This window comes from Schistocerca cancellata, chromosome 5 (genome assembly GCF_023864275.1).
Source record: "Schistocerca cancellata isolate TAMUIC-IGC-003103 chromosome 5, iqSchCanc2.1, whole genome shotgun sequence".
NCBI classification, from domain to species: Eukaryota; Metazoa; Arthropoda; class Insecta; order Orthoptera; family Acrididae; genus Schistocerca; species Schistocerca cancellata.
The window spans coordinates 648,388,345-648,412,579 of record NC_064630.1 but is presented as its reverse complement, the minus strand read 5'-3'; the positions used below and the strand labels follow the sequence as shown (position 1 = coordinate 648,412,579).

At 40.0% G+C, this 24,235-nt stretch overlaps 1 protein-coding gene across 2 annotated transcripts in view; it reads left to right on the top strand.

Moving 5' to 3' along the window:
• LOC126187677 (transmembrane protein 245) overlaps positions 1-24,235 on the top strand; it is a 246,221-nt gene that overhangs the window by 190,147 nt on the left and 31,839 nt on the right. For both annotated transcript variants that reach the window (XR_007537772.1, XM_049928911.1), the window contains exons 11-12: positions 8,780-8,910; positions 9,054-9,228. Coding sequence is in view for 1 of the 2 variants with exons in the window: in XM_049928911.1 (XP_049784868.1) it covers positions 8,780-8,910; positions 9,054-9,228 (306 nt within the window). In the remaining variant the exon portion in view is untranslated. The remainder of the gene's footprint in view (positions 1-8,779; positions 8,911-9,053; positions 9,229-24,235) is intronic.

Genomic DNA, 24,235 nt, shown 5'->3' with positions numbered 1-24,235 from the left:
CCGCAAACTGCCAATCTAATCACTCTTGAATAGAATACTGACTTGCTTCACATTAATAAACTCCATATTAACATCCAACAGAAAGTTTCTACATAAAACGAACTAATCTGAATGTAACATTTTATTTGTCATGTTTCAAACATCATTTACATTATTAAAGTTATATACCTTCTTGGAGCTTCTGTGCCTCCTCAAGTAGGTCAGTGATACATGGAACAGGTTTATTTGTACCTAAGCACATTCTTCCTCATGCGAAGTTGCTACGATGGCTCTCCGATCTTGACAGTGTGTGTTGTCCCGCGGTATGACGTGTCACAAGCAAAGAAAACAACAGACCTGCATAATATCTGTCATCTCACCTACTTTACATTTTTTTCAGTTTTCATTCGCAGGTATCATTCATTGGTAAGATGCTGTAGGGATGCACATCACTCCTCTGGAGCAGTATGCCTGGTGATAATTTATTGATTATGAACTGTATGTTAAAACTGAAGAAATTGTGGAAAGGTAGAAATTCAAGGAGATGTGCCTAACATGGGAGGGAGCATTAGGCAACCATTGACAGAAATAGTGGAAAGAATAGAAGACATGGATAACTGTGAAATATGGAATAGTGAAGGCAGCAGAGGACCAAATAGGTAGAAAGACAATGCCTAGAAGAAATCCTTGGATAACATTCGAGATGTTGTATTTAATTGTGAAAAGGAGAAACTGTAAAAATGCAACAAATGAAGCAGCCAATAGCATACGGACACTTAAAAAATGAAGTTGACTTAAGATGCAAAATTGCCAAGCAGGTATGAGTAGAGGACAAATGTAAGGCTGTAGAAGTGTGTATGACAAGGAGAAAAATGGATACCACCTACAGGAAAAGTAAAGATACCTTTGGAGAAAAGAGAAGCAGCTGTCTGAATATCATGAGCTCAGATGGCAAGCCAGTGCTAAGCAAAGGAGGGTAGGCTGGATTGTGGAAGAAATGTATTGAAAGACAATGTAAAGGAATTTAACTTGAAAGTAGTATTATAGAAAGGGTTGAAGAAGTAAATGAAAATTAGATCAGAGATATGATACTATGAGAAGATTTAACAGAGTACTGAAAGACATAGTCGAAAGCAGGCTCCAGGAATCGTTCCCTCTGAATTGTTGAGATACTTGGAGACTGAGCAATTTTGGAAGTATTCCATCTGGCATGCAAGATACACTCCTGGAAATTGAAATAAGAACACCGTGAATTCATTGTCCCAGGAAGGGGAAACTTTATTGACACATTCCTGGGGTCAGATACATCACATGATCACACTGACAGAACCACAGGCACATAGACACAGGCAACAGAGCATGCACAATGTCGGCACTAGTACAGTGTATATCCACCTTTCGCAGCAATGCAGGCTGCTATTCTCCCATGGAGACGATCATAGAGATGCTGGATGTAGTCCTGTGGAACGGCTTGCCATGCCATTTCCACCTGGCGCCTCAGTTGGACCAGCGTTCGTGCTGGACGTGCAGACCGCGTGAGACGACGCTTCATCCAGTCCCAAACATGCTCAATGGGGGACAGATCCGGAGATCTTGCTGGCCGGGGTAGTTGACTTACACCTTCTAGAGCACGTTGGGTGGCACGGGATACATGCGGACGTGCATTGTCCTGTTGGAACAGCAAGTTCCCTTGCCGGTCTAGGAATGGTAGAACGATGGGTTCGATGACGGTTTGGATGTACCGTGCACTATTCAGTGTCCCCTCGACGATCACCAGTGGTGTACGGCCAGTGTAGGAGATCGCTCCCCACACCATGATGCCGGGTGTTGGCCCTGTGTGCCTCGGTCGTATGCAGTCCTGATTGTGGCGCTCACCTGCACGGCGCCAAACACGCATACAACCATCATTGGCACCAAGGCAGAAGCGACTCTCATCGCTGAAGACGACACGTCTCCATTCGTCCCTCCATTCACGCCTGTCGTGACACCACTGGAGGCGGGCTGCACGATGTTGGGGCGTGAGCGGAAGACGGCCTAACGGTGTGCGGGACCGTAGCCCAGCTTCATGGAGACGGTTGCGAATGGTCCTCGCCGATACCCCAGGAGCAACAGTGTCCCTAATTTGCTGGGAAGTGGCGGTGCGGTCCCCTACGGCACTGCGTAGGATCCTACGGTCTTGGCGTGCATCCGTGCGTCGCTGCGGTCCGGTCCCAGGTCGACGGGCACGTGCACCTTCCGCCGACCACTGGCGACAACATCGATGTACTGTGGAGACCTCACGCCCCACGTGTTGAGCAATTCGGCGGTACGTCCACCCGGCCTCCCGCATGCCCACTATACGCCCTCGCTCAAAGTCCGTCAACTGCACATACGGTTCACGTCCACACTGTCGCGGCATGCTACCAGTGTTAAAGACTGCGATGGAGCTCCGTATGCCACGGCAAACTGGCTGACACTGACGGCGGCGGTGCACAAATGCTGCGCAGCTAGCGCCATTCGACGGCCAACACCGCGGTTCCTGGTGTGTCCGCTGTGCCGTGCGTGTGATCATTGCTTGTACAGCCCTCTCGCAGTGTCCGGAGCAAGTATGGTGGGTCTGACACACCGGTGTCAATGTGTTCTTTTTTCCATTTCCAGGAGTGTAGATCCAAGAGCTGAGTATGTATTTCAGTTGCGATTCACGTGGTTGCTTCCATGCCTACTAGGAACAATATTGCTTTATTTAAGATTTGTAAGTCCACTAACAGTTTTTGATGGTTGTCCATTTATGGTTCCCTAGTTTTCCATTTTAGGCACTGTGTCTCTGTGGTTTGGCTCATTACCTTGCACAAAACTCCATGACAGAGCAAGTGATGTGACCATGTTCCTGACATTGAAAACAAATTGCAGAACTGTTATGGCTATAATTGTGTGAGAAGAACAATTCTGAATCTTAATTACGCGACGTGGAAGTTGGTTGCCTGATTTGCTCTGTGGCCAAGTACCTTACTATTGCTCTCTGGACGTTAGCATGTTTCCATGCTAATTGGGCTAGCCTTTTATTAAAGTAAGCCATGAAACTTCGTGATGGGTTTGCCAGTGCTTTCCTGCCTCTCTGAAATACTTCTTTCAAAGAAATATTTGATAGCCAAAAGGCCTGAATAGATAGCCGCAAGGCCTGAATATGCAACTTCTTTGTCAGGTGTGTACTGTGTGACTCAGTCCCTTCGACACTGTGTCAGCATATTATTGCTTGCCATGTTTGTTTGTACATACAAAATTGCAATGCTTTAAGGTTTGCCATCCATCTTTGATGCAGTGTAGATTGATGCATCCATTACTAGTAGTATTCCTGTCTGTGCTTACAGACTTTGTGTGCATTGACTGAAAATAATAATAATAATAATAATAATGCCGCATGGCTTAACAGGCTGGTGCAAATCTTTCGGTTGGATGCCACCGACATTGCTTGACTTCAGCGATTGGATGAGAACCAGAGTATCCAACACGGCAAGACTGTTCACTGACTGAAACAAGCTTTATAACAAAATGTAATGTGCTCTCTGATGCTCTCAGCCAATAATGTGTTAAATATGTTAACTCACAGTTCTCAAAAAACCAGTTCTAGTGTGATTATCAATAGAAGCAAATAAAAGTCTGGCCAGAATGCAAACCAAGTCAAGTCAATATGCAAGCAGAATTCATAGTAGAGTAGATGGCCAGGGTCTAACAAGCGTAGTGGGACATCTCTACTGACCCGTGTGCTACTCTTGGTGAAAGCTTGTAGCTGGGCACACTACCGGTGATACAGACAAACAGGTCTGTCACTGTCCTTGATACTGCAGTCATTGTCATATACAAGACTTGGGTTGTAAAATCATGAAGGCATGATGAGTAAAATAATCCTAGTAAATATCTCTTGAGATTGTCGACTCTCAGTAGGGATGCTGTCCAATCAGTGCATTATAATACTCCACTAGAAATACTGTCATCACCAAAAGAATGACTGTGTTTTAATAATGTATTATTTCTGCTTTCATTATTATTGTTATTCTTTCTTTCTTTCTTTTCTCAGACGTTATGTCTGGTCAAAAATGGAAAGTGACGCAGACCTTAATCAAGCGTGACTTCCTTTTAACTGTACGGTATATGTTATATTGCATTTAGGAAATTTCGGGTGATTGAACATGTATCAATAATTACGGATTTCTGTAGTTGTATATATACGTTTGGATGTAGCTGTATTGCGTTGATGTACTGGTGGATATTGTGTGGTATGACTCCTGTAGTTGATAGTATAATTGGTACGATGTCAACTTTATCCTGATGCCACATGTCCTTGACTTCCTCAGCCAGTTGGATGTATTTTTCAATTTTTTCTCCTGTTTTCTTTTGTATATTTGTTGTATTGGGTATGGATATTTCGATTAGTTGTGTTAATTTCTTCTTTTTATTGGTGAGTATGATGTCAGGTTTGTTATGTGGTGTTGTTTTATCTGTTATAATGGTTCTGTTCCAGTATAATTTGTATTCATCATTCTCCAGTACATTTTGTGGTGCATACTTGTATGTGGGAACGTGTTGTTTTATAAGTTTATGTTGTAAGGCAAGCTGTTGATGCATTATTTTTGCTACATTGTCATGTCTTCTGGGGTATTCTGTATTTGCTAGTATTGTACATCCGCTTGTGATGTGATCTACTGTTTCTATTTGTTGTTTGCAAAGTCTGCATTTATCTGGTGTGGTATTGGGATCTTTAATAATATGCTTGCTGTAATACCTGGTGTTTATTGTTTGATCCTGTATTGCAATCATGAATCTTTCCGTCTCACTTTTCTTAGCCATGTGTTGGATGCGTCTTGATCGATGTGTGGCTGTGTTAGATGATACGGGTGCTTGCCATGTAGTGTTTTCTTTTTCCAATTTACTTTCTTCGTATCTGTTGATGTTATGTGATCTAAAGGGTTGTAGAAGTTGTGGTGTCACCGCCAGACACCACACTTGCTAGGTGGTAGCTTTAAATCGGCCGCGGCCCATTAGTACATGTCGGACCCGCGTGTCGCCAGTGTCAGTAATTGCAGACCGAGCGCCACCACACGGCAGATCTAGAGAGACGTACTAGGACTTGTCCCAGTTGTACGACGACTTTGCTAGCAACTACACTGATGAAGCCTTTCTCTCATTAGCCGAGAGATAGTTAGAATAGCCTTCAGCTAAGTCCATGGCTACGACGTAGCAAGGCGCCATTAACCATTTCTAGAGAGAGTCTCACTTGTATCATCAAGAATGCTGTATACAAATGATGGATTAAAGTTAAGTATTCCAGCAGCTACGTACTTTTCTTTATAGCATTCATTACGTATCCTGTTTCAGACCTGACGCCAGCCGGCGTGTGTAAACGCGTGCCTTTCGGTTACCCCTCACTGTGGACTGGCTGTCTTGTCAGTCCACTACAGAAGTGGTTATGAAATTGCATTGGTGTAGCCGATGTATTTATATGAGTGATTGCTTTGTGTATTTTGCTAGTTTCTGTTCGTTCTAGAAAGAATTTTCCTAAATTGTCTACCTGTCCATAATGTAGGTTTTTTGTGTCGATAAATCCCCTTCCTCCTTTCTTTCTGCTTAATGTGAATCTTTCTGTTGCTGAATGTATGTGATGTATTCTATATTTGTGGCATTGTGATCGTGTAAGTGTATTGAGTGCTTCTAGGTCTGTGTTACTCCATTTCACTACTCCAAATGAGTAGGTCAATATTGGTATAGCATAAGTATTTATAGCTTTTGTCTTGTTTCTTGCTGTCAATTCTGTTTTCAGTATTTTTGTTAGTGTTTGTCTATATTTTTCTTTTAGTTCTTCTTTAATATTTGTATTATCTATTCCTATTTTTTGTCTGTATCCTAGATATTTATAGGCATCTGTTTTTTCCATCGCTTCTATGCAGTCGCTGTGGTTATCCAATATTATTATTAGTATTATTATTATTATTACAATTATTATTATTATGTATTATTTCTGTTATTATTATTATTATTATTATTATTATTACAATTATTATTATTATTTTAATTGGTATTAATGTACTTGTGAGCACACTGCCCATGAAAGGTAGAGACAGGAGCTTGAATCAGTTTTGCATGTGATCTTAACTTGTCACACTTAATTTTTAGGGACTGTGTGTTTCATAGCAATATCTTTTGTTTTGTGTATGGTCTGTGTCAAGAGTAATTCTAATGATCTGTTTGTGACTTGTGAGCTTCCTTGCTTGCTGCTAGTGTTAGTACGTAGTCATTTGTTAGTACGTAGTCATTAGATTCAGGGACCGGTGAAATCAAAGTGGCATCTTATCTGCCATATTGCTTGTTGTAAGCTGAAAATAATTCACATCAATGCTTGTTATTGCTTTATTGTTTGATAATGATCTATATCATGCCATCCATCCCTGCTTCATACTTTCATACAGTTTCATTCTTGATTATTTTAGGGTAAATCAACATTCAAAGTACTAAGTAATGCAGGTGTTTGCTTCATAAATCTCATTTCAACATTCTCCCCATAAGTTTCCAAAAGGTGAGGTGAGCTTTGACTGTTTTGTGCTTGGTACTGATTGCACAGTACAGTAACTAGTATGCTCCATACTATTCGAGTGTGTAACTACCCAAGTGTGTTCAAATTTATAGGCTTTATTGTACCAGGGTCTACCTCTATCCATATTCAGTTTATTCATCAAATCAAGAGAAAGTGGGAACACTAACTGTAATGTAATGAAAGTGTTTAAGTTCTAATTATTCAATATTTATTTAGGTGCATGTCAGATATGCTAAATCTCACTCATAGTACCTCCCATTCACTGTACACAGAAACATCAGGCTTTACGCAATACAGTTACTAATTGCTCACGTGTTGGACAAAGGATTGCAGATAGCAAAAGGTTCATTGCATGGCTTGATTACTCATACATTTCACAGAATAACTGGTCTGATCATCCTTTGGAAGAGGTGGTGACACACAGGAGAAATTAATAGTACATTACTGGCAATCAGCTGGTTAGCCTCCTTCATCTTCTCCACATTGGTGGCCACATAAAGGAACCACCACGAAAATCATATCAATGTTAACCATGATTGATCACGAAGGATCTCTCACAATCCCAACAAAATCAAGAAAGGGATTGATTGTAATTACTTGTTATCTACAAGCCAGACAACATACAAAGACACTTCGTATAATGTGTGGCAATTGCCAAAAGAATTTCAGTAAGTTTTAAAATAATCCATGAAAAGAGCTCTAAACATGATATTAGATTGGGGTTTTAATCAGTTTAAGCTAGCAGAGAAACTGTGGGGGATCTACGTGGTATAAATGACTTTAAATACTCTATAATGCCAAGTGAACTCTCTCAAACAGGAATTTACATCTGGAAATCACTGGGTAAGTTAGAAAGCACTATTGAAATAATTTAAATTTTGGGAAGAGCATTGGGGGATGATTTAACTGATCTGAATTATACGAGACTCTGGCTAGCACCACATGCAGTCACACAACAAAGGTAACTTGGTTTAAATGCAAAAATTTTAATAATGAAATGTTAGGGGAACCAGAAAGTAGTGTCATTTTTTTTTACATTGAATCCAAACAGATCAGATAAATTATCAACAAACTTTTATTTTTAATCAATGATGTAATTATCCCCATTATTAACAATCTATTGCCATATAGTTTGCAAATTGTCAGTGACGGATCGATAAAAATAGTGGGTTTTTGAGCAAAATATGTGGAAATGGAATCATCTCCAGTGAGCAAGCAGTCAATAAACATTTCTGTATTGTTTTGCTGAAGCAATAAGTTGCATGTGACGGACCAGTTACCTTTGTTTGTCTTTAACAATCTGCAGCAAATGTTCATGGATGGTCGACCATGGTTGGCTAAAAATGGTTGACAGTTCCTCAGTTGTTTGACATGGATTTAATTCAACTTCTGCCTTTAAATTGTCATTGTCTAAAGTTGTTGGTCTGCTTGATAGATATGAGTCAGAAAGATCTAAATTACCAGATTTGAACTTTGAGAACCTTCAGCATTTACAAGTATTTATTGCACTTGTATGAACTTCACAAATGTTTTGGTAACAATTCTTTTGCATTACTTCTCTCATGGAACTCAAAAAGTGAACGATGCCAGATGTGTACCTCTTCTGGTATTTTAGTGGACATTTCACCATAAATTACAAAATAGTATTTCATTATATATGAGTAAACAAGTCACTCTAACCTTGAAATAACCTTGAAACAACTTACAAGTACACAATGACCTGGTAAATGTCAAAACAGATATCGACACATGCAGAAACGACACTACTTTCCAGTCTCATAGTAGCAGAACTGTTGTAAAAGCGTAAGTTAAATAGATGCATCGAGTGTGAAGCACTACAGGTCTACTTGGGACTACCAGACATCACAGATCCCACGTGGCCGGCATTCATGGTTGCAGTCGCAAACACTCATTCTGTGGATTAAAAATTGTAAAACACTGAAAAATAATGCAGAAATAGTGATTAAGCCAATTTAAAATGGAAAGGACTACAAAATCATTGACTGCACCTATCTAACTTCACATTGTTACATTATCACTCGCGCCTTGACCAAGCCTGAAGGTAATATTTGTTTGTCACATATCAAAGCTACTTGATCTGCTATGTATGAAATTGAGTAGAAATGAATAGTGTGTAAATGATTTTCATGCTTGACAGTTTATTTTTAATAAGAGAGGAGATGTGTGATGACCATATCTGTTTTAACTTTATTAAATTTTTCTGTATATGTGTAGGTTTGCTGTTGCACTTGAAGATGCTGTCGCAAGTGTGTTCAAGGCATCATTCAAAATGGCACTTTTCCATGGGTTATGGACTTGGCTCATCCATAATTTATTTGAAGTCACAGTTGTGTATATACCAACTGGTGAGTACATTTTAGTTAATTTAATAATCTTTTATAAACACAAAAAAGTATTCTGCATTACAGTTCCTAGTGAAGTCACTTTTTAGATTCATGTCTGTAAATATTAAATAGTGCATAACTTGATTACTAAACTTTTATTTCAGTAATAGCAACAATATTAGGAGCTGTGCCTTTTCTGGGAACCTATTGGGCATCTATACCAGCAATTTTTGATCTCTGGTTCAATCAAGGACGCCAAATCAGTGCAGTACTGATGTTAGTGTGTGAAATGTTGGTTACTAGTGTGGTTGATTCAGCAATATATCAGGAAATAACGGGGTAAGTTGACAGAGTGCTGTTTAATCTATAACTACAGATGATAAGTTTCACATATAAGAAACAAGATTAGCAACTGTAATGGTAAGGTATTGTTCATATCTCTTCTCTCCAACTATAAAAATTACTTGGAAAATCAGGTGAAGTAATTAATTGTGTCCATGCTGGCTAAGTTCAGGAACCATGACTGTCTTTATTTGTATTTTTCTACTAGCAGGCACATTTATTTATTTTTGTTTTAATTTAATATGTTGCAACACATTTCGAGCATTTTTTGCTTGTTATTATTTGTTTGTGGGTACAGATGTTACTTCAAGGTGAAATGTCTTAGTCTAAATTAACCTAGAACTGTTTTGTTCTCTCTTCTGATGATGAAGTATTTGGGGAGAGGAGCTGGCAGTGGGTGCCTGGAAATCATTATCCAGTACTGTCTTCTGTGCTGGCAGTATTGTAATTTGTACCACAGCCTGTGAGGTATTCACATAGTTTTGCATCAGCTGTTACGACATGATGATCATGTGATACACTTTTTATGTGTCACTTGTTCACTTATTATAATTTTAACACCCCAAAGCTTGCATCTGCACAACTACTGGCTTTTTCCTGCGTTACTCACAACACTGACAGTCTGATAGTATTTTGTTTCACACTGCCACATCTTAAGTCTATAGTATCAGGATTGGTTTGAAGCTGTTGAAGAATTCTGTTATCTCATTAAGGATATTACCACCATTTTTTGGTATTATGAATGAAAATCCCCATGACCTACATTCTTTTACTTTTTCAGATTTTGTGCAAAATTTCAAGATTGTGTTTGGATTTCAAAGGGTGGTCTGTGTCATTAGTCTGTTGCTACTGCTGATCTATTACATTTTTATAGTCCGTTGCAGTCTGTATGTTCTTTAAATCAAGTTCTGAAATTTCCATCTATTTGGTCTGTATAATATTTGTAGCATTGGCTGTTGGTAATCGTATAAATGCCAGAAGCATCAAGACCTGTATCTGACAGTTTCATATTGTGGCTTAAGTCCCCTACATAAGTTACTGGTGGTGCAGTAGCTGATTTTTACATTTATTTATTTACCTATTTACATTTTCTTTCCATGGAGCCAACACAATGATGGCTTTTTCAAATGTCAGGCATAGTAACATGACAAAAATTATATTTAAAAGATAAGTTACATACGACAGTACAGTGTGTTTCAAAAAGGACTTTACAACTTTGAAAATTCGTATAAATTAGTTCATAGTACCTACAGAGGTGATTGTAGCGCCAGTTTGTAGGGCAATACAAGTTTTGTCTCGTGCAGTTCGCTAGTGCCGAATCGCACCATAACGAGCACTAATGGCAGTTGCGTTAAGGCGACCTTCACTGTACCCAAGTGTGGTAGCTGTGTGTTTCGGTTTGAAGAATCGAAGTCGGCAACAACAGTTCAGCATAATTTCTGTACCAAGTAAGCAAAGAATCCTCCTGGTAGGCTTACAGATTGAGTGGCATAAATGTTCTATAGAAACAGGGTGCTTGGTAAGACTTGGGAAACCATCAGGTCATCCAAGCACATCAGACGACATTGTGGAGCAAGTGAGACAATGTTTTGCCAACAGCCCTACGAAATCAACCCAGCGTGCATCTCACAAACTGATTGGCATGTGTTGAGAAACCGTTTGCATTTGAAACCGTACAGATTGATGATCGTACAAGCAATAAAAGACACTGATAAAATTGCTCGCAAGAACTTTCATGTGTGCAGATATGTTAAATCAATTACAAGAGGATGAACATTTCTTGGACAAAATCATGTTTTCTGACAAGTCGACTTTTCACTTAAGTGGCAAGGTTAACACACATAACTGTAGGATTTGGGCCAGTGAAAATCCATATCAAACATTACAACATGTTCGTGATAGCCCTAAACTGAAAGTTTTTTGTGCATTGAGCAAGAACAAAGTGTACAGCTCCTTTTTCTTCCGTGAGAGAACCATCAATGGGATAATGTACTTCAGTATGTTACAACAATTTTTGATACCACAAATCGATGAAGGTGACCAAGAACAAAACGTTTACTTCATGCAAGATGGTGCACCACCCCACTAACTGGCTGACGCCCAGGATTTTCTCAGTGGCCGCTTTCCAGGTCAATGGATTGGCTGTGACGCTCCAATTGATGGCCCCACATTCCCTAGACATGACACCACTCGATTTTATTTATTTTTTTTTTAAATGGGGTTTGATCAAGGATATCATGCTTGTACTTCCTGTGCTGGCTTCTCCACCCGAACTTAAAGCAAGAATTTATGTTGCCACTGAGCAAGCTACACCTGCAGTGCTACAGCAAGTTTGGGAAGAAATTGACTTCCAGTGGGATCAGTGCAGGATAACCAACAGAAGCCATGTACATCATCTTTAGCTTAAGGTAAAAAATGTTGATGTGTTTCCCTACAAGCAACACGAAACTCAGATCTATATCTTCCTTCAATAAAGTTACATGAATTTTGAAAGTTGTAAAGTCCTTTTTGAAACACCCTGTAGATGCATCTTAAAGCTATTTTATGCATTTATTATTTTATGTCTGATGTGCTATTTGCTCATGTTGCAAGCAGTGTCTTAGAATTCATTGTATGAATATAAACATTTTTCTGTTAGAAAAGATTTTAATTTATTATTAAAATCAATCACCTTATATTTTCTTAAATAGTTTGGCAGTTTGTTAAACCAAATCAAACCATTTTTATATCAGCTCCTGTCTGTATTTTTAATTTTGTTCTTTTCCTATATTAGTTATATTTTGTTCTGGTGTTGTGCTCATGTACATAGCTGCACTTGATAACTTCAGCTCATTGGCTCACAAAAATTTAAGTAATTTAAATATGTATTAAGAATATATTGTTAAGTAATTTTACTGTGCTGACTAGGAACTATCTTGGAGATCTGGCTAAGGAGGTATAAGCCACTACTGACTTTTCAAAATACAAAATTAATGTTTTCAAAATACAAAATTAATGTGGTTAGTCCACTGTAGATTTTCATCAACATGCACACCTAGAAAATTTTAGCTGCCTTTTCCTGTTCCCAAGATGTTGCATGCATTATATACATTGGGGTGATGAGAACTGCCTGTTTTAAATGATAGTAATTGAGGTTTAGTAACATTTACCATGAAGCCGTGGTTGTTGAAGTATTTTGCTAATTCTTTTACACTACTAGTAGCGAAAGATTCTCGTTTCTTATATTCTCTACCATAGAATAACATTGAGATGTCATCTGCATAGCTTACAATGTTCGAATTAATAGTTTGTACAATGTCAGTAATATGTATGAGGAAGCGAAAGGGACCAAGGATTGAGTTGTGAGGTACACCTTGTACTACTGTTTCATCAATATATTGAAAGCTTATAATTTTTTCATCTAATTTGTGTGGCCATTTAGTACATTGCTTACGATTCAACAAGTGTGTTGCTATAAAATGATAGGTTGACATGTATATGATATGACTTCACCCTTAGTAAGCTATGGTTTATTGTGTCAGCTGCCTTTGTCAGGTTTGAAAATGTACTTGCAGTTTACATCCTCTGGTCAAGCAGACAGCGCACTTCATTAAGAATTGTGTAACTGTTGTGGTTGTGCTTAGCCCTTTTCTAAAGTCATGTTAGGAATTTATAAATACAGTGTTTTGTGGTATAGGCACTAAGCTGAGACAGGATAGTACATTCTAATATCTTACTAAAGTTGGGATTAGTGATCTTGGTCCATAGTTAGATACATCTTCCTTACTTCTCATTTTAAGCTCTGGTTTCACAACACTCATTTTTAGAATGGATGAATGCATGTTTTCTCCGATGCTGCAGTTAATCAAGTAGGTAAGAGGTTTTGAAATTTCTTTTATGAACATCTTAGTAATTGCATTGCATAAACCATCCCATCCAGTTGAAATTTTTTTCTTTAGTTTGTGTTTTACCTTGCCAACTTCCTGCTTCTCCACTTCCATAAATTCAAAATCAGTACACTGAGTGAGGTGGCATGGGGTCTCAACCTGTGCATCTACAATTTGTCCATAGTTATAATGATTTCTAGGCAAAAGTTATAGTCCTACAGGAACCCCTGCTAGAATTACGGAATTTGCTGTTTGATTTATTTTAGTAATTTGACAACACAATGTTTTTCATTGCATCATTTTGTAAATCAGTATTGTTTCAGAAGTAATGCAATACCCTTTCATCACCTATTTACCACAGACTATGTAATATACAAAAACTCTTCTCATCTACAGTGGTGCCTCGCTAATTTAACTACTGTGTGTGCATAAACTTGTACTTATGTTGTGATTTGCTGTACTAATGTTTATGCTGTGAAGTCATTATTGAGTGAAAAACAATTGAGTAGCATTTAAAGTAACTCTCTCATTTCTTTTAGTTCCTTTCGGACTTAAATATTTATTTTTCAAGTGTTACAATTAGGCTTCAAACTGAGGTATTTGCCCTGTGTGTGTGTGTGTGTGTGTGTGTGTGTGTGTGTGTGAGCGCATGCGCGCAGGCGTGCCTGTGCCTGTGACTGTGACTGTGCATGATATATAGAGCAACCCCCCACCCCAATTCTATTGTCTTCTTTCCAAACTTGGCATCTCTGTATCTATAATAAATGTTAAATGGTCAGAGTTATTTGAAATATTACAATCATTTCTTACACTGAGTGGTTCCAGGTACATCATCTTGGACATTTGCAATATCTGTCAACTAAATCCCAGGATGCTTTACTTATATTATCAAAGTGCTCTATTGCTGTGTTGTAAATCTGTTTTCTAAAGTTTCTAAAGTTACTACACGCAACAAGCGGCTACACGGGTAGCAGGGGTTGTGTGGCGTGGGCTGGGCGGTTTTTTAGGTTAGATGGCCTCGGGCAAGTGCAGAAAGGGCAACAGCCTCAACGGGTGCGGGGCAAAGTCAGGACATGCGGGGACCAAGCAGCAATCGGTATTGTAATTGTAAACTGTCGAAGCTGCGTTGGTAAAGTACCGGAACTTCAAGCGCTGATAGAATGCACCGAAGCTGAAATCGTTATAGGTACAGAAAGCTGGCTGAAGCCAGAGATAAATTCTGCCGAAATTTTTACAAAGGCACAGACGGTGTTTAGAAAGGATAGATTGCATGCAACCGGTGGTGGAGTGTTCGTCGCTGTTAGTAGTAGTTTATCCTGTAGTGAAGTAGAAGTGGATAGTTCCTGTGAATTATTATGGGTGGAGGTTACACTCAACAACCGAGCTAGGTTAATAATTGGCTCCTTTTACCGACCCCCCGACTCAGCAGCATTAGTGGCAGAACAACTGAGAGAAAATTTGGAATACATTTCACATAAATTTTCTCAGCATGTTATGGTCTTAGGTGGAGATTTCAATTTACCAGATATAGACTGGGACACTCAGATGTTTAGGACGGGTGGTAGGGACAGAGCATCGAGTGACATTATACTGAGTGCACTATCCGAAAATTACCTCGAGCAATTAAACAGAGAACCGACTCGTGGAGATAACATCTTGGACCTACTGATAACAAACAGACCCGAACTTTTCGACTCTGTAAGAGCAGAACAGGGAATCAGTGATCATAAGGCCGTTGCAGCATCCCTGAATATGGAAGTTAATAGGAATATAAAAAAAAGGGAGGAAGGTTTATCTGTTTAGCAAGAGTAATAGAAGGCAGATTTCAGACTACCTAACAGATCAAAACGAAAATTTCTGTTCAGACACTGACAATGTTGAGTGTTTATGGAAAAAGTTCAAGGCAATCGTAAAATGCGTTTTAGACAGGTACGTGCCGAGCAAAACTGTGAGGGACGGGAAAAACCCACCGTGGTACAACAACAAAGTTAGGAAACTACTGCGAAAGCAAAGAGAGCTTCACTCCAAGTTTAAACGCAGCCAAAACCTCTCAGACAAACAGAAGCTAAACGATGTCAAAGTTAGCGTAAGGAGGGCTATGCGTGAAGCGTTCAGTGAATTCGAAAGTAAAATACTAGGTACCGACTTGACAGAAAATCCTAGGAAGTTCTGGTCTTACGTTAAATCAGTAAGTGGCTCGAAACATCATGTCCAGACACTCCGGGATGATGATGGCATTGAAACAGAGGATGACAAGCGTAAAGCTGAAATACTAAACACCTTTTTCCAAAGCTGTTTCACAGAGGAAGACCGCACTGCAGTTCCTTCTCTAAATCCTCGCACCAACGAAAAAATGGCTGACATTGAAATAAGTGTCCAAGGAATAGAAAAGCAACTGGAATCACTCAACAGAGGAAAGTCCACTGGACCTGACGGGATACCAATTCGATTCTACACAGAGTACGCGAAAGAACTTGCCCCCCTTCTAACAGCCGTGTACCGCAAGTCTCTAGAGGAACGGAAGGTTCCAAATGATTGGAAAAGAGCACAGGTAGTCCCAGTCTTCAAGAAGGGTCGTCGAGCAGATGCGCAAAACTATAGACCTATCTCTCTGACGTCGATCTGTTGTAGAATTTTAGAACATGTCTTTTGCTCGAGTATCATGTCGTTTTTGGAAACTCAGAATCTACTATGTAGGAATCAACATGGATTCCGGAAACAGCGATCGTGTGAAACCCAACTCGCTTTATTTGTTCATGAGACCCAGAAAATATTAGATACAGGCTCCCAGGTAGATGCCATTTTCCTTGACTTCCGGAAGGCGTTCAATACAGTTCCGCACTGTCGCCTGATAAACAAAGTAAGAGCCTACGGAATATCAGACCAGCTGTGTGGCTGGATTGAAGAGTTTTTAGCAAACAGAACACAGCATGTTGTTCTCAATGGAGAGACATCTACAGACGTTAAAGTAACCTCTGGCGTGCCACAGGGGAGTGTTATGGGACCATTGCTTTTCACAATATATATAAATGACGTAGTAGATAGTGTCGGAAGTTCCATGCGGCTTTTCGCGGATGATGCTGTAGTATACAGAGAAGTTGCAGCATTAGAAGATTGTAGCGAAATGCAGGAAGATCTGCAGCGGATAGGCACTTGGTGCAGGGAGTGGCAACTGACCCTTAACATAGACAAATGTAATGTATTGCGAATACATAGAAAGAAGGATCCTTTATTGTATGATTATATGATAGCGGAACAAACACTGGTAGCAGTTACTTCTGTAAAATATCTGGGAGTATGCGTGCGGAACGATTTGAAGTGGAATGATCATATAAAATTAATTGTTGGTAAGGCGGGTACCAGGTTGAGATTCATTGGGAGAGTCCTTAGAAAATGTAGTCCATCAACAAAGGAGGTGGCTTACAAAACACTCGTTCGACCTATACTTGAGTATTGCTCATCAGTGTGGGATCCGTACCAGATCGGGTTGACGGAGGAGATAGAGAAGATCCAAAGAAGAGCGGCGCGTTTCGTCACAGGGTTATTTGGTAACCGTGATAGCGTTACGGAGATGTTTAACAAACTCAAGTGGCAGACTCTGCAAGAGAGGCGCTCTGCATCGCGGTGTAGCTTGCTCGCCAGGTTTCGAGAGGGTGCGTTTCTGGATGAGGTATCGAATATATTGCTTCCCCCTACTTATACCTCCCGAGGAGATCACGAATGTAAAATTAGAGAGATTAGAGCGCGCACAGAGGCTTTCAGACAGTCGTTCTTCCCGCGAACCATACGCGACTGGAACAGGAAAGGGAGATAATGACAGTGGCACGTAAAGTGCCCTCCGCCACACACCGTTGGGTGGCTTGCGGAGTATAAATGTAGATGTAAATGTAGATGTAATTTCAGTTTTAAAATTTTTATGCGCCTGACTGTACTTTTCCTAAAAAATCTATAGAGTAGTAGTTTTATAAAGCAGGCTGAGATTGTAAATAGTCTGCCTGAGTCTAATCAGACTTGGTGAGAGCTTTGGTCTAGGATTACTTTCATTTTAGCAATGCTCAACTGCCTTTTGGATGATGATAATAATAACAATGTCATAACAGGGGTGAAAAAAAAGCACTCTGTCTTTAGGCCATGAGTGGCCTACCGGGACCATCCGACCGCTGTGTCATCCTCAGAGGAGGATGCGGATAGGAGGGGCGTGGGGTCAGCACACCGCTCTCCCGGTTGTCATGATGGTATTCTTGACCGAAGCCGCTACTATTCGGTCGAGTAGCTCCTCAATTGGCATCATGAGGCTGAGTGCACCCCAAAAAATGGCAACAGCGCAAGGCGGCCCGGATGGTCACTCATCCAAGTGCCAACCACTCCCGACAGCACTTAACTTTGGTGATCTCACGGGAACTGATGTATCCACTGCGGCAAGGCCGTTGCCAACAGGGGTGAAAGAATTTATTCTATTTGTCATCAGACCTTTTCATCTGGTATATAGAATCCCATTTCTCCTCTGCTAGTTTATATTTAAAGGCATTAGTATTTGATCAACTCAGAGTTCACTTCTGCAGAACAACATTTCTTATTTTTGGCACAGCTGAATTTATGTACTCTTATTACCTAACAAAAGTGATCAGATTGATGAAGATGTAGGTGCTATAACTTACCTGGTCTAATACATTTCTGCTAATTATAGCATCATCTATTCTAGTGGAGCATGTGTCACCCACTCTAGTGTCTGTGCTTACAACCTATATTTACAAGATTATACGAGCCTAATACATCAGTGATTTTCAAATCTACTGTACTATTATAGGGTTCCAACTCGTTGAAAAACAGGGAAAACTAGGGGTTTTTTTATTCTGGAAAACTTGGAGGAAACTAAGAGATTTTTTTGTATTTTGCCTAAACTTCATGGAAATGGCATGGTACCTAATTTGATTTTGGGCAGAGGCATTTACTTTACTTCTGCTGGGCTTGAGGCAGTGCTACCCTCACCATTCACCCTCAGTTCAGTGCTGTGCGACTAGCCTCCATCTGTGTTTTGGCATCCCCCAACCCCTCCCCTCATTCAGTCTAGTGCAGTGGCCAACTAGACAGCACAACTGGGATGAACCCAAACAAGTTTTGTGGTGGTTTATTGTTGTTGATGTGAAATCACATGAGTGACTTGCTGCCACCTGGCTGTGCTCTCCTACATTTATGGTGTCCGTGGTTTTGTGCATTTGTGATGCAATGAGACCAGTAAGAATCTGTGAAGAACATTTGGTATGATTAACATTTACAACTGTTCAAATGTAAGTATTACCTTATTAGCTCATGCAATATGATCACAAAGACATGAGCTTTTAGGGGAATTTGTGGCCTGTTCAAATCCATTTATTTTGAGCCAGGGATGCTAGGGCATGATAGGTTTGCATACAGTTCATTGTTTTGGATATATATATTGAAAACTTATTGTTGTAAACTTTGCATTGTGTATGAATAAGATTGATTATGGATTTTCAGTGGTAGGCATAAAATAGTGTAACCCCTGCAGTGCCACCTGCCACCTCTGGATGCAATCAGCTGATTGTCAATGCTGACGATGGAAAGGCCAATGCTGATGGTTCCCCCAATTTGTTATCTGCTCTGGAATATAAAATTACTAATTTTAGTTAAGAAAAACAGTATTTCTAATTAGCCTGTGTTTATTTTTAATCTGCTGTGGCGCAGGCATGAAATGCATCTTGCAGTTGTGGTGTGGCCCAGCAACCACATCCTACCCCAAGGCATTCGCATCAAGCACCTGCTGCAGGGACATATAGATGACGACCGATGATGCCAGATTACATGCAGAGGGATGCCTTGACGAAGCCAGAGATCCATTTGTGTCTGTTGGCGTCAATGAGACACCGATCTTCTGGAGACATTGGCACTCATTAATCTTTTATTGGATGTATTCCCAGTAGTAACATTGCCTCCAAAATGCAGACTTAAAATTTAAAAATAAATTATGTTCAGGCCCCAGCTGTTTTCCCCAAACAGCAACAGGATATTGTTGCTCCCTGTGAGACGCTTGTGATTGATTTTGTCTGTTTGTTGTGTTTATGGGAAAGTGCATTGTGCCAGGTTTCAAACAAGCATGGCACTCCATTGTTTTGGAGAAAAAGTGCTGCTAAAGATTTAATTGAAGGATTTGAGGCAGTTGCATCCCAGTCTAGTAAATCTGAAAAAGTAAGTTGTTCAATTGTCCACGGATGGCCCCAATGTTAATGAGGCATTCCTAAGAGGACTAAAAAGCAAGCTCAGAGTCAAGGGTGTTCCACCATATGCAATTTTGGGACACATGGCTTATACACAGTGCATGACGACTTTGACAAGTTGTACGATCATTGGTTGGAAACTTGTTCAGTTTCTGAGAGCTTTATATAATCTTCTAGCTCAGTGCCCACTAATATACCTTCTAAATTTAAGCTTTTCGTGCTAATTAAGGCCATGTAAGCATGGTCTTTTTTGAATGTACTTCTAACCAAAAAGTGATTCTGGTAGTTGGAGTCCAAAGCTTTTGTTAATCATGACTTTTGAATTCTTGTGGAGATATTTCTGTGGCAACTTTCATCCCCTAACAAATACTTCTTTATATCTAACTGAGAAGTGAAATAACAATTTTCATAAATCTGACTTAAATTTTTTAGTGTAACATAATGTTTTCTTAAAAATTTTCACCCCTTATTGCCCTCTCTTAGGGGATGAATTTTCAGAAACACTGAAACATGTAGTTTTGTGTTTCTAACCAAGAAGCCAACCCTATTTCACCCCCTTAGGGGCCGAGTTTCCGAAAACAGTGAAACATGTATTTTTTCATCTCTAACCCAGAAGCGAAACACCAGTTTACAAAGATGTGCTTTCAGAATAAAATATTTTCATAAAACATTTCACTTCTTATTTCTCCCTTTAGGGGTTGGATTTCCAAAAACAGTGACATGCGTATGTTTTATTTCTAGCAGAGAAGCCAAATACAAATTTTCATAGATTAAGCTTCAAAAATGCTTGCACAATGAAATATTTCCATATAAACTTTCATCCCTATAGGGGTTGAATCTCAAAAAATGCTGAAATATGTATTTCTTTCTTTCTGACTGAGAACCTAGATACCAAAATTCATAGGTCTAGCTTGAAAATTGCCTTAAATAGCAACATTTAAAAAAAAGGAAAATGCCTTCTTTACAGTATAAGATCCACATGTTGTCCAAATTTTAAATTTCTGCCCTTAGTGGTTTGGGTTGAGCAATGATGAGTCTTGTCAGTCAATCAGGACATTATCTTTTATATAAAGAGATTTAAAAATGTTCCGTCATGCCAAGGTGATGTCAACAGTATTACAAGCACTTCTGTTTCCTCACGGAAGTTTTGCTCCATTTGGTGGGTGGAAAATAAAATGGTGTCCATCTGTGATCAGCAAATATTAACTGCTGTTTGAAAATGTGTAAAGGATGTAGAAAGGGTAAAGAAAGAACAGGAGGAGGTAAAACAAAAAGCTAACATCTTTACTGCAATTCCTAAGAGTCATAGCTATTGAATAGTGTCTCATGATACTTGAGGGAATTGAGTCTTTCAGGGACAACATGCTGATAGCTCATCTCATCATTTGAGACTATGGCTGCTCAGGTTGATTCGTTTCTGACTAAATGATTCCTTAGCTTCTTTCCTTTATGCATCCCTCCAGTCTATAATCAGAGAGCTAATGAGAAAATTTGTTAAACAAGAAGTTTGTAGAAACAGACTAGCTTGAGAATATATCTTAAGGGTAACATAAATCAGTCGCTACCTCAGTAAGTGGACATCAGGTTCAGAACCAAAAATGCACTGTGTCAGTGTGATACATCGGAATAGATATCTTGGAGTTTGAAAAAGATATCTTGGCATTCTCAAATGAGTGCCTTACATTTATGAAATGTATGATTTTCAAAATTCTGGATGAGTTGCACCTGGCATATTTCTGTATGAAGGGCATATTTAGATTCAGAAGTGGGAATTAACACTGACCATGAGAAGAGATTGTTAGGCATAGCATTGACACATTTCACTACCTTGAACTGATTTGGTTGTACTGAGGTTGATGCCATTGCCCTGCAGTTCCAAAATCTAACAGACGTCAGACCAGTAAAGAAAATCCTTAAAGAATTTGATGAGCATTGTGTTCCCATCAATAAATTTTGGTTGATCGTCATCGGGGTGAAGAGTGGACAGGAAAATGTGGAGACATTTATCTTTGCATGAAGTCTCCTCCATGGCAACACCAGCCTTGAAAGAGGTATCTGTGACAGCTTCATTATAGTGAAAAATTTGACTGAAGCCTCCCTCATAATCATTTGTACTGTTCACAATGTGCTCAAAGTTGTTGAGGATGTTGGATTTCTATCACAATGCAGTTAATACACAACTTCGAAAATGCACATGGTAGGTACAATCAAACATTAGCAGAGAAAAGGCAGCTGGGATATCCTTAAAAGAAAATGAAAGACAGGAGAAAGTAAATAGGGAAGAGCTAAGAGTGCTTCAAAGTATGAAAACAAAACTCATTTTGATGTAGTAGTTCTATTACTAAAAACTTTGTTTGTGACCTCGCTTAATGTTGATGTATGTGTCCTTATCAGACTAGTCTATTGCTATTCCCTGCATATCATGTTGTTCAAATTGTATTTGAATAAGTGTATTTTGTTATTGAAATAGACCATGCTCTGTATTTTTATGTCTGTGTACTCCAAACGGCTGAGTATTCTGAATGTCTCCTGGCTAAATAACTTTGACAATCAACTTTTGTAACACATCTGAAAGAACATGGCCACTCAGCCACAGTCATTAATGACAACCTACAGATACTATACATTGTCAGCAAAGGAAAGATATTAAATCTCCTTTGAAGAGCTCAAAATTTACATTCATTGCCCCAAGTCATCACACCTAATTCTGAAACAACAACTTTATATAATTTGCCATCAACCATTCTGTATGTTATAACTGGCATAACAATTTCATTTTCATAATTTGTAATATATGTTTTATGTCTGTATGTGTAACATATCTATACCTCTTAGAGCCAAGTCTTTGGACCATAACCTCTGTTTGCTAATGTAAACACTTTGGATGTTGCAAGTGCATGTGCTTCTGAAGTTACTAACATCTAAAGTGCTACGTTGTATCAAAGACATAATATGGAAATACCAATAATTACCATGGTGAATAATGTACAGTTAACATGTACTAAATTGAAAGTTTTTTCTAAAAAATGTGATGAATGTAATGTGGAAATAACATGGACATTCCAGTTATACATAAGAACTATAATATCTTCAGCATATGTTGTGTAGCCACTTCTACTTGTGTCAGTTGTGTCTATTTAGTCATCATCACAGTATTTGACAATGCTATGAAAAGCATAGATTGCTACTCACCATATAGCGGAGATGTTGAGTCGCAGACAGGTAGAACACAAAGATTCGCAACCCCCGGTTGCTTCGTCAGGAAAGAGGGAAGGAGAGGGGCAGATGAAAGGATGTGGGTTTTAAGGGAGAGGGTAAGGAGTCATTCCAGTTCCAGGAGCGGAAAGACTTACCTCAGGGGGAAAAAAGGACAGGTATACACTCGCGCGCGCGCGCGCACACACACACACACAGACACACACACACACATATATATCCATCCGCACATACACAGACACAAGCAGACATTTGTAAAGGCAAAGAGTTTGGGCAGAGATGTCAGTCGAGGCGGAAGTGCAGAGGCAAAGATGTTGTTGAAAGACAGGTGAGGTATGAGCGGCGGAAAATTGAATATAGAAATTAGCGGAGATTGAGGCCTGGCGGATAATGAGAAGAGAGGATATACTGAAGGGCAAGTTCCCATCTCCGGAGTTCTGACAGGTTGGTGTTAGTGGGAAGTATCCAGATAACCTGGACGGTGTAACACTGTGCGAAGATGTGCTGGCCATGCACCAAGGCATGTTTAGCCACAGGGTGATCCTCATTACCAACAAACACTGTCTGCCTGTGTCCATTCATGCGAATGGACAGTTTGTTGCTGGTCATTCCCACATAGAAAGCTTCACAGTGTAGGCAGGTCAGTTGGTAAATCACGTGGGTGCTTTCACTCGTGGCTCTGCCTTTGATCGTGTACACCTTCTGGGTTACAGGACTGGAGTAGGTGGTGGTGGGAGGGTGCATGGGACAGGTTTTACACCAGGGGTGGTTACAAGGGTAGGAGCCAGAGGGTAGGGAAGGTGGTTTGGGGATTTCATAGGGATGAACCAAGAGGTTACGAAGGTTAGGTGGACGGTGGAAAGACACTCTTGGTGGAGTGGGGAGGATTTCATAAAGGATGTATCTCATTTCAGGGCAGTATTTGAGGAAGTCGTATCCCTGCTGGAGAGCCATATTCAGAGTCTGATCCAGTCCCGGAAAGTATCCTGTCACAAGTGGGGCACTTTTGTGGTTCTTCTGTGGGAGGTTCTCGGTTTGACAGGATGAGGAAGTGGCTCTGGTAATTTGCTTCTGTACCAGGTCGGGAGGGTAGTTGCGGGATACGAAAGCTGTTTTCAGGTTGTTGGTGTAATGGTTCAGGGATTCCGGACTGGAGCAGATTCGTTTGCCACGAAGACCTAGGCTGTAGGGAAGAGACCGTTTGATGTGGAATGGGTGGCAGCTGTCATAATGGAGGTGCTGTTGCTTGTTGGTGGGTTTGATGTGGACGGACGTGTGAAGCTGGCCATTGTACAGGTGGAGGTCAACGTCAAGGAAAGTGGCATGGGATTTGGAGTAGGACCAGGTGAATCTGATGGAACCAAAGGAGTTGAGGTTGGAGAGGAAATTCTTGAGTTCTTCTTCACTGTGAGTCCAGATCATGAAGATGTCATCAATAAATCAGTACCAAACTTTGGATTGGCAGGCCTGGGTAACCAAGAAGGCTTCCTCTAAGCGACCCGTGAATAGGTTGGCGTACGAGAGGGCCATCCTGGTACCCATGGCTGTTCCCTTTTAGTTGTTGGTATGTCTGGCCTTCGAAAGTGAAGAAGTTGTGGGTCAGGAGGAAAGAGGTTTTAGGTGGGGTGGCAGGTGATTGGCGTGAAAGGAAGTGCTCCATCGCAGCGAGGCCCTGGACATGCGGAA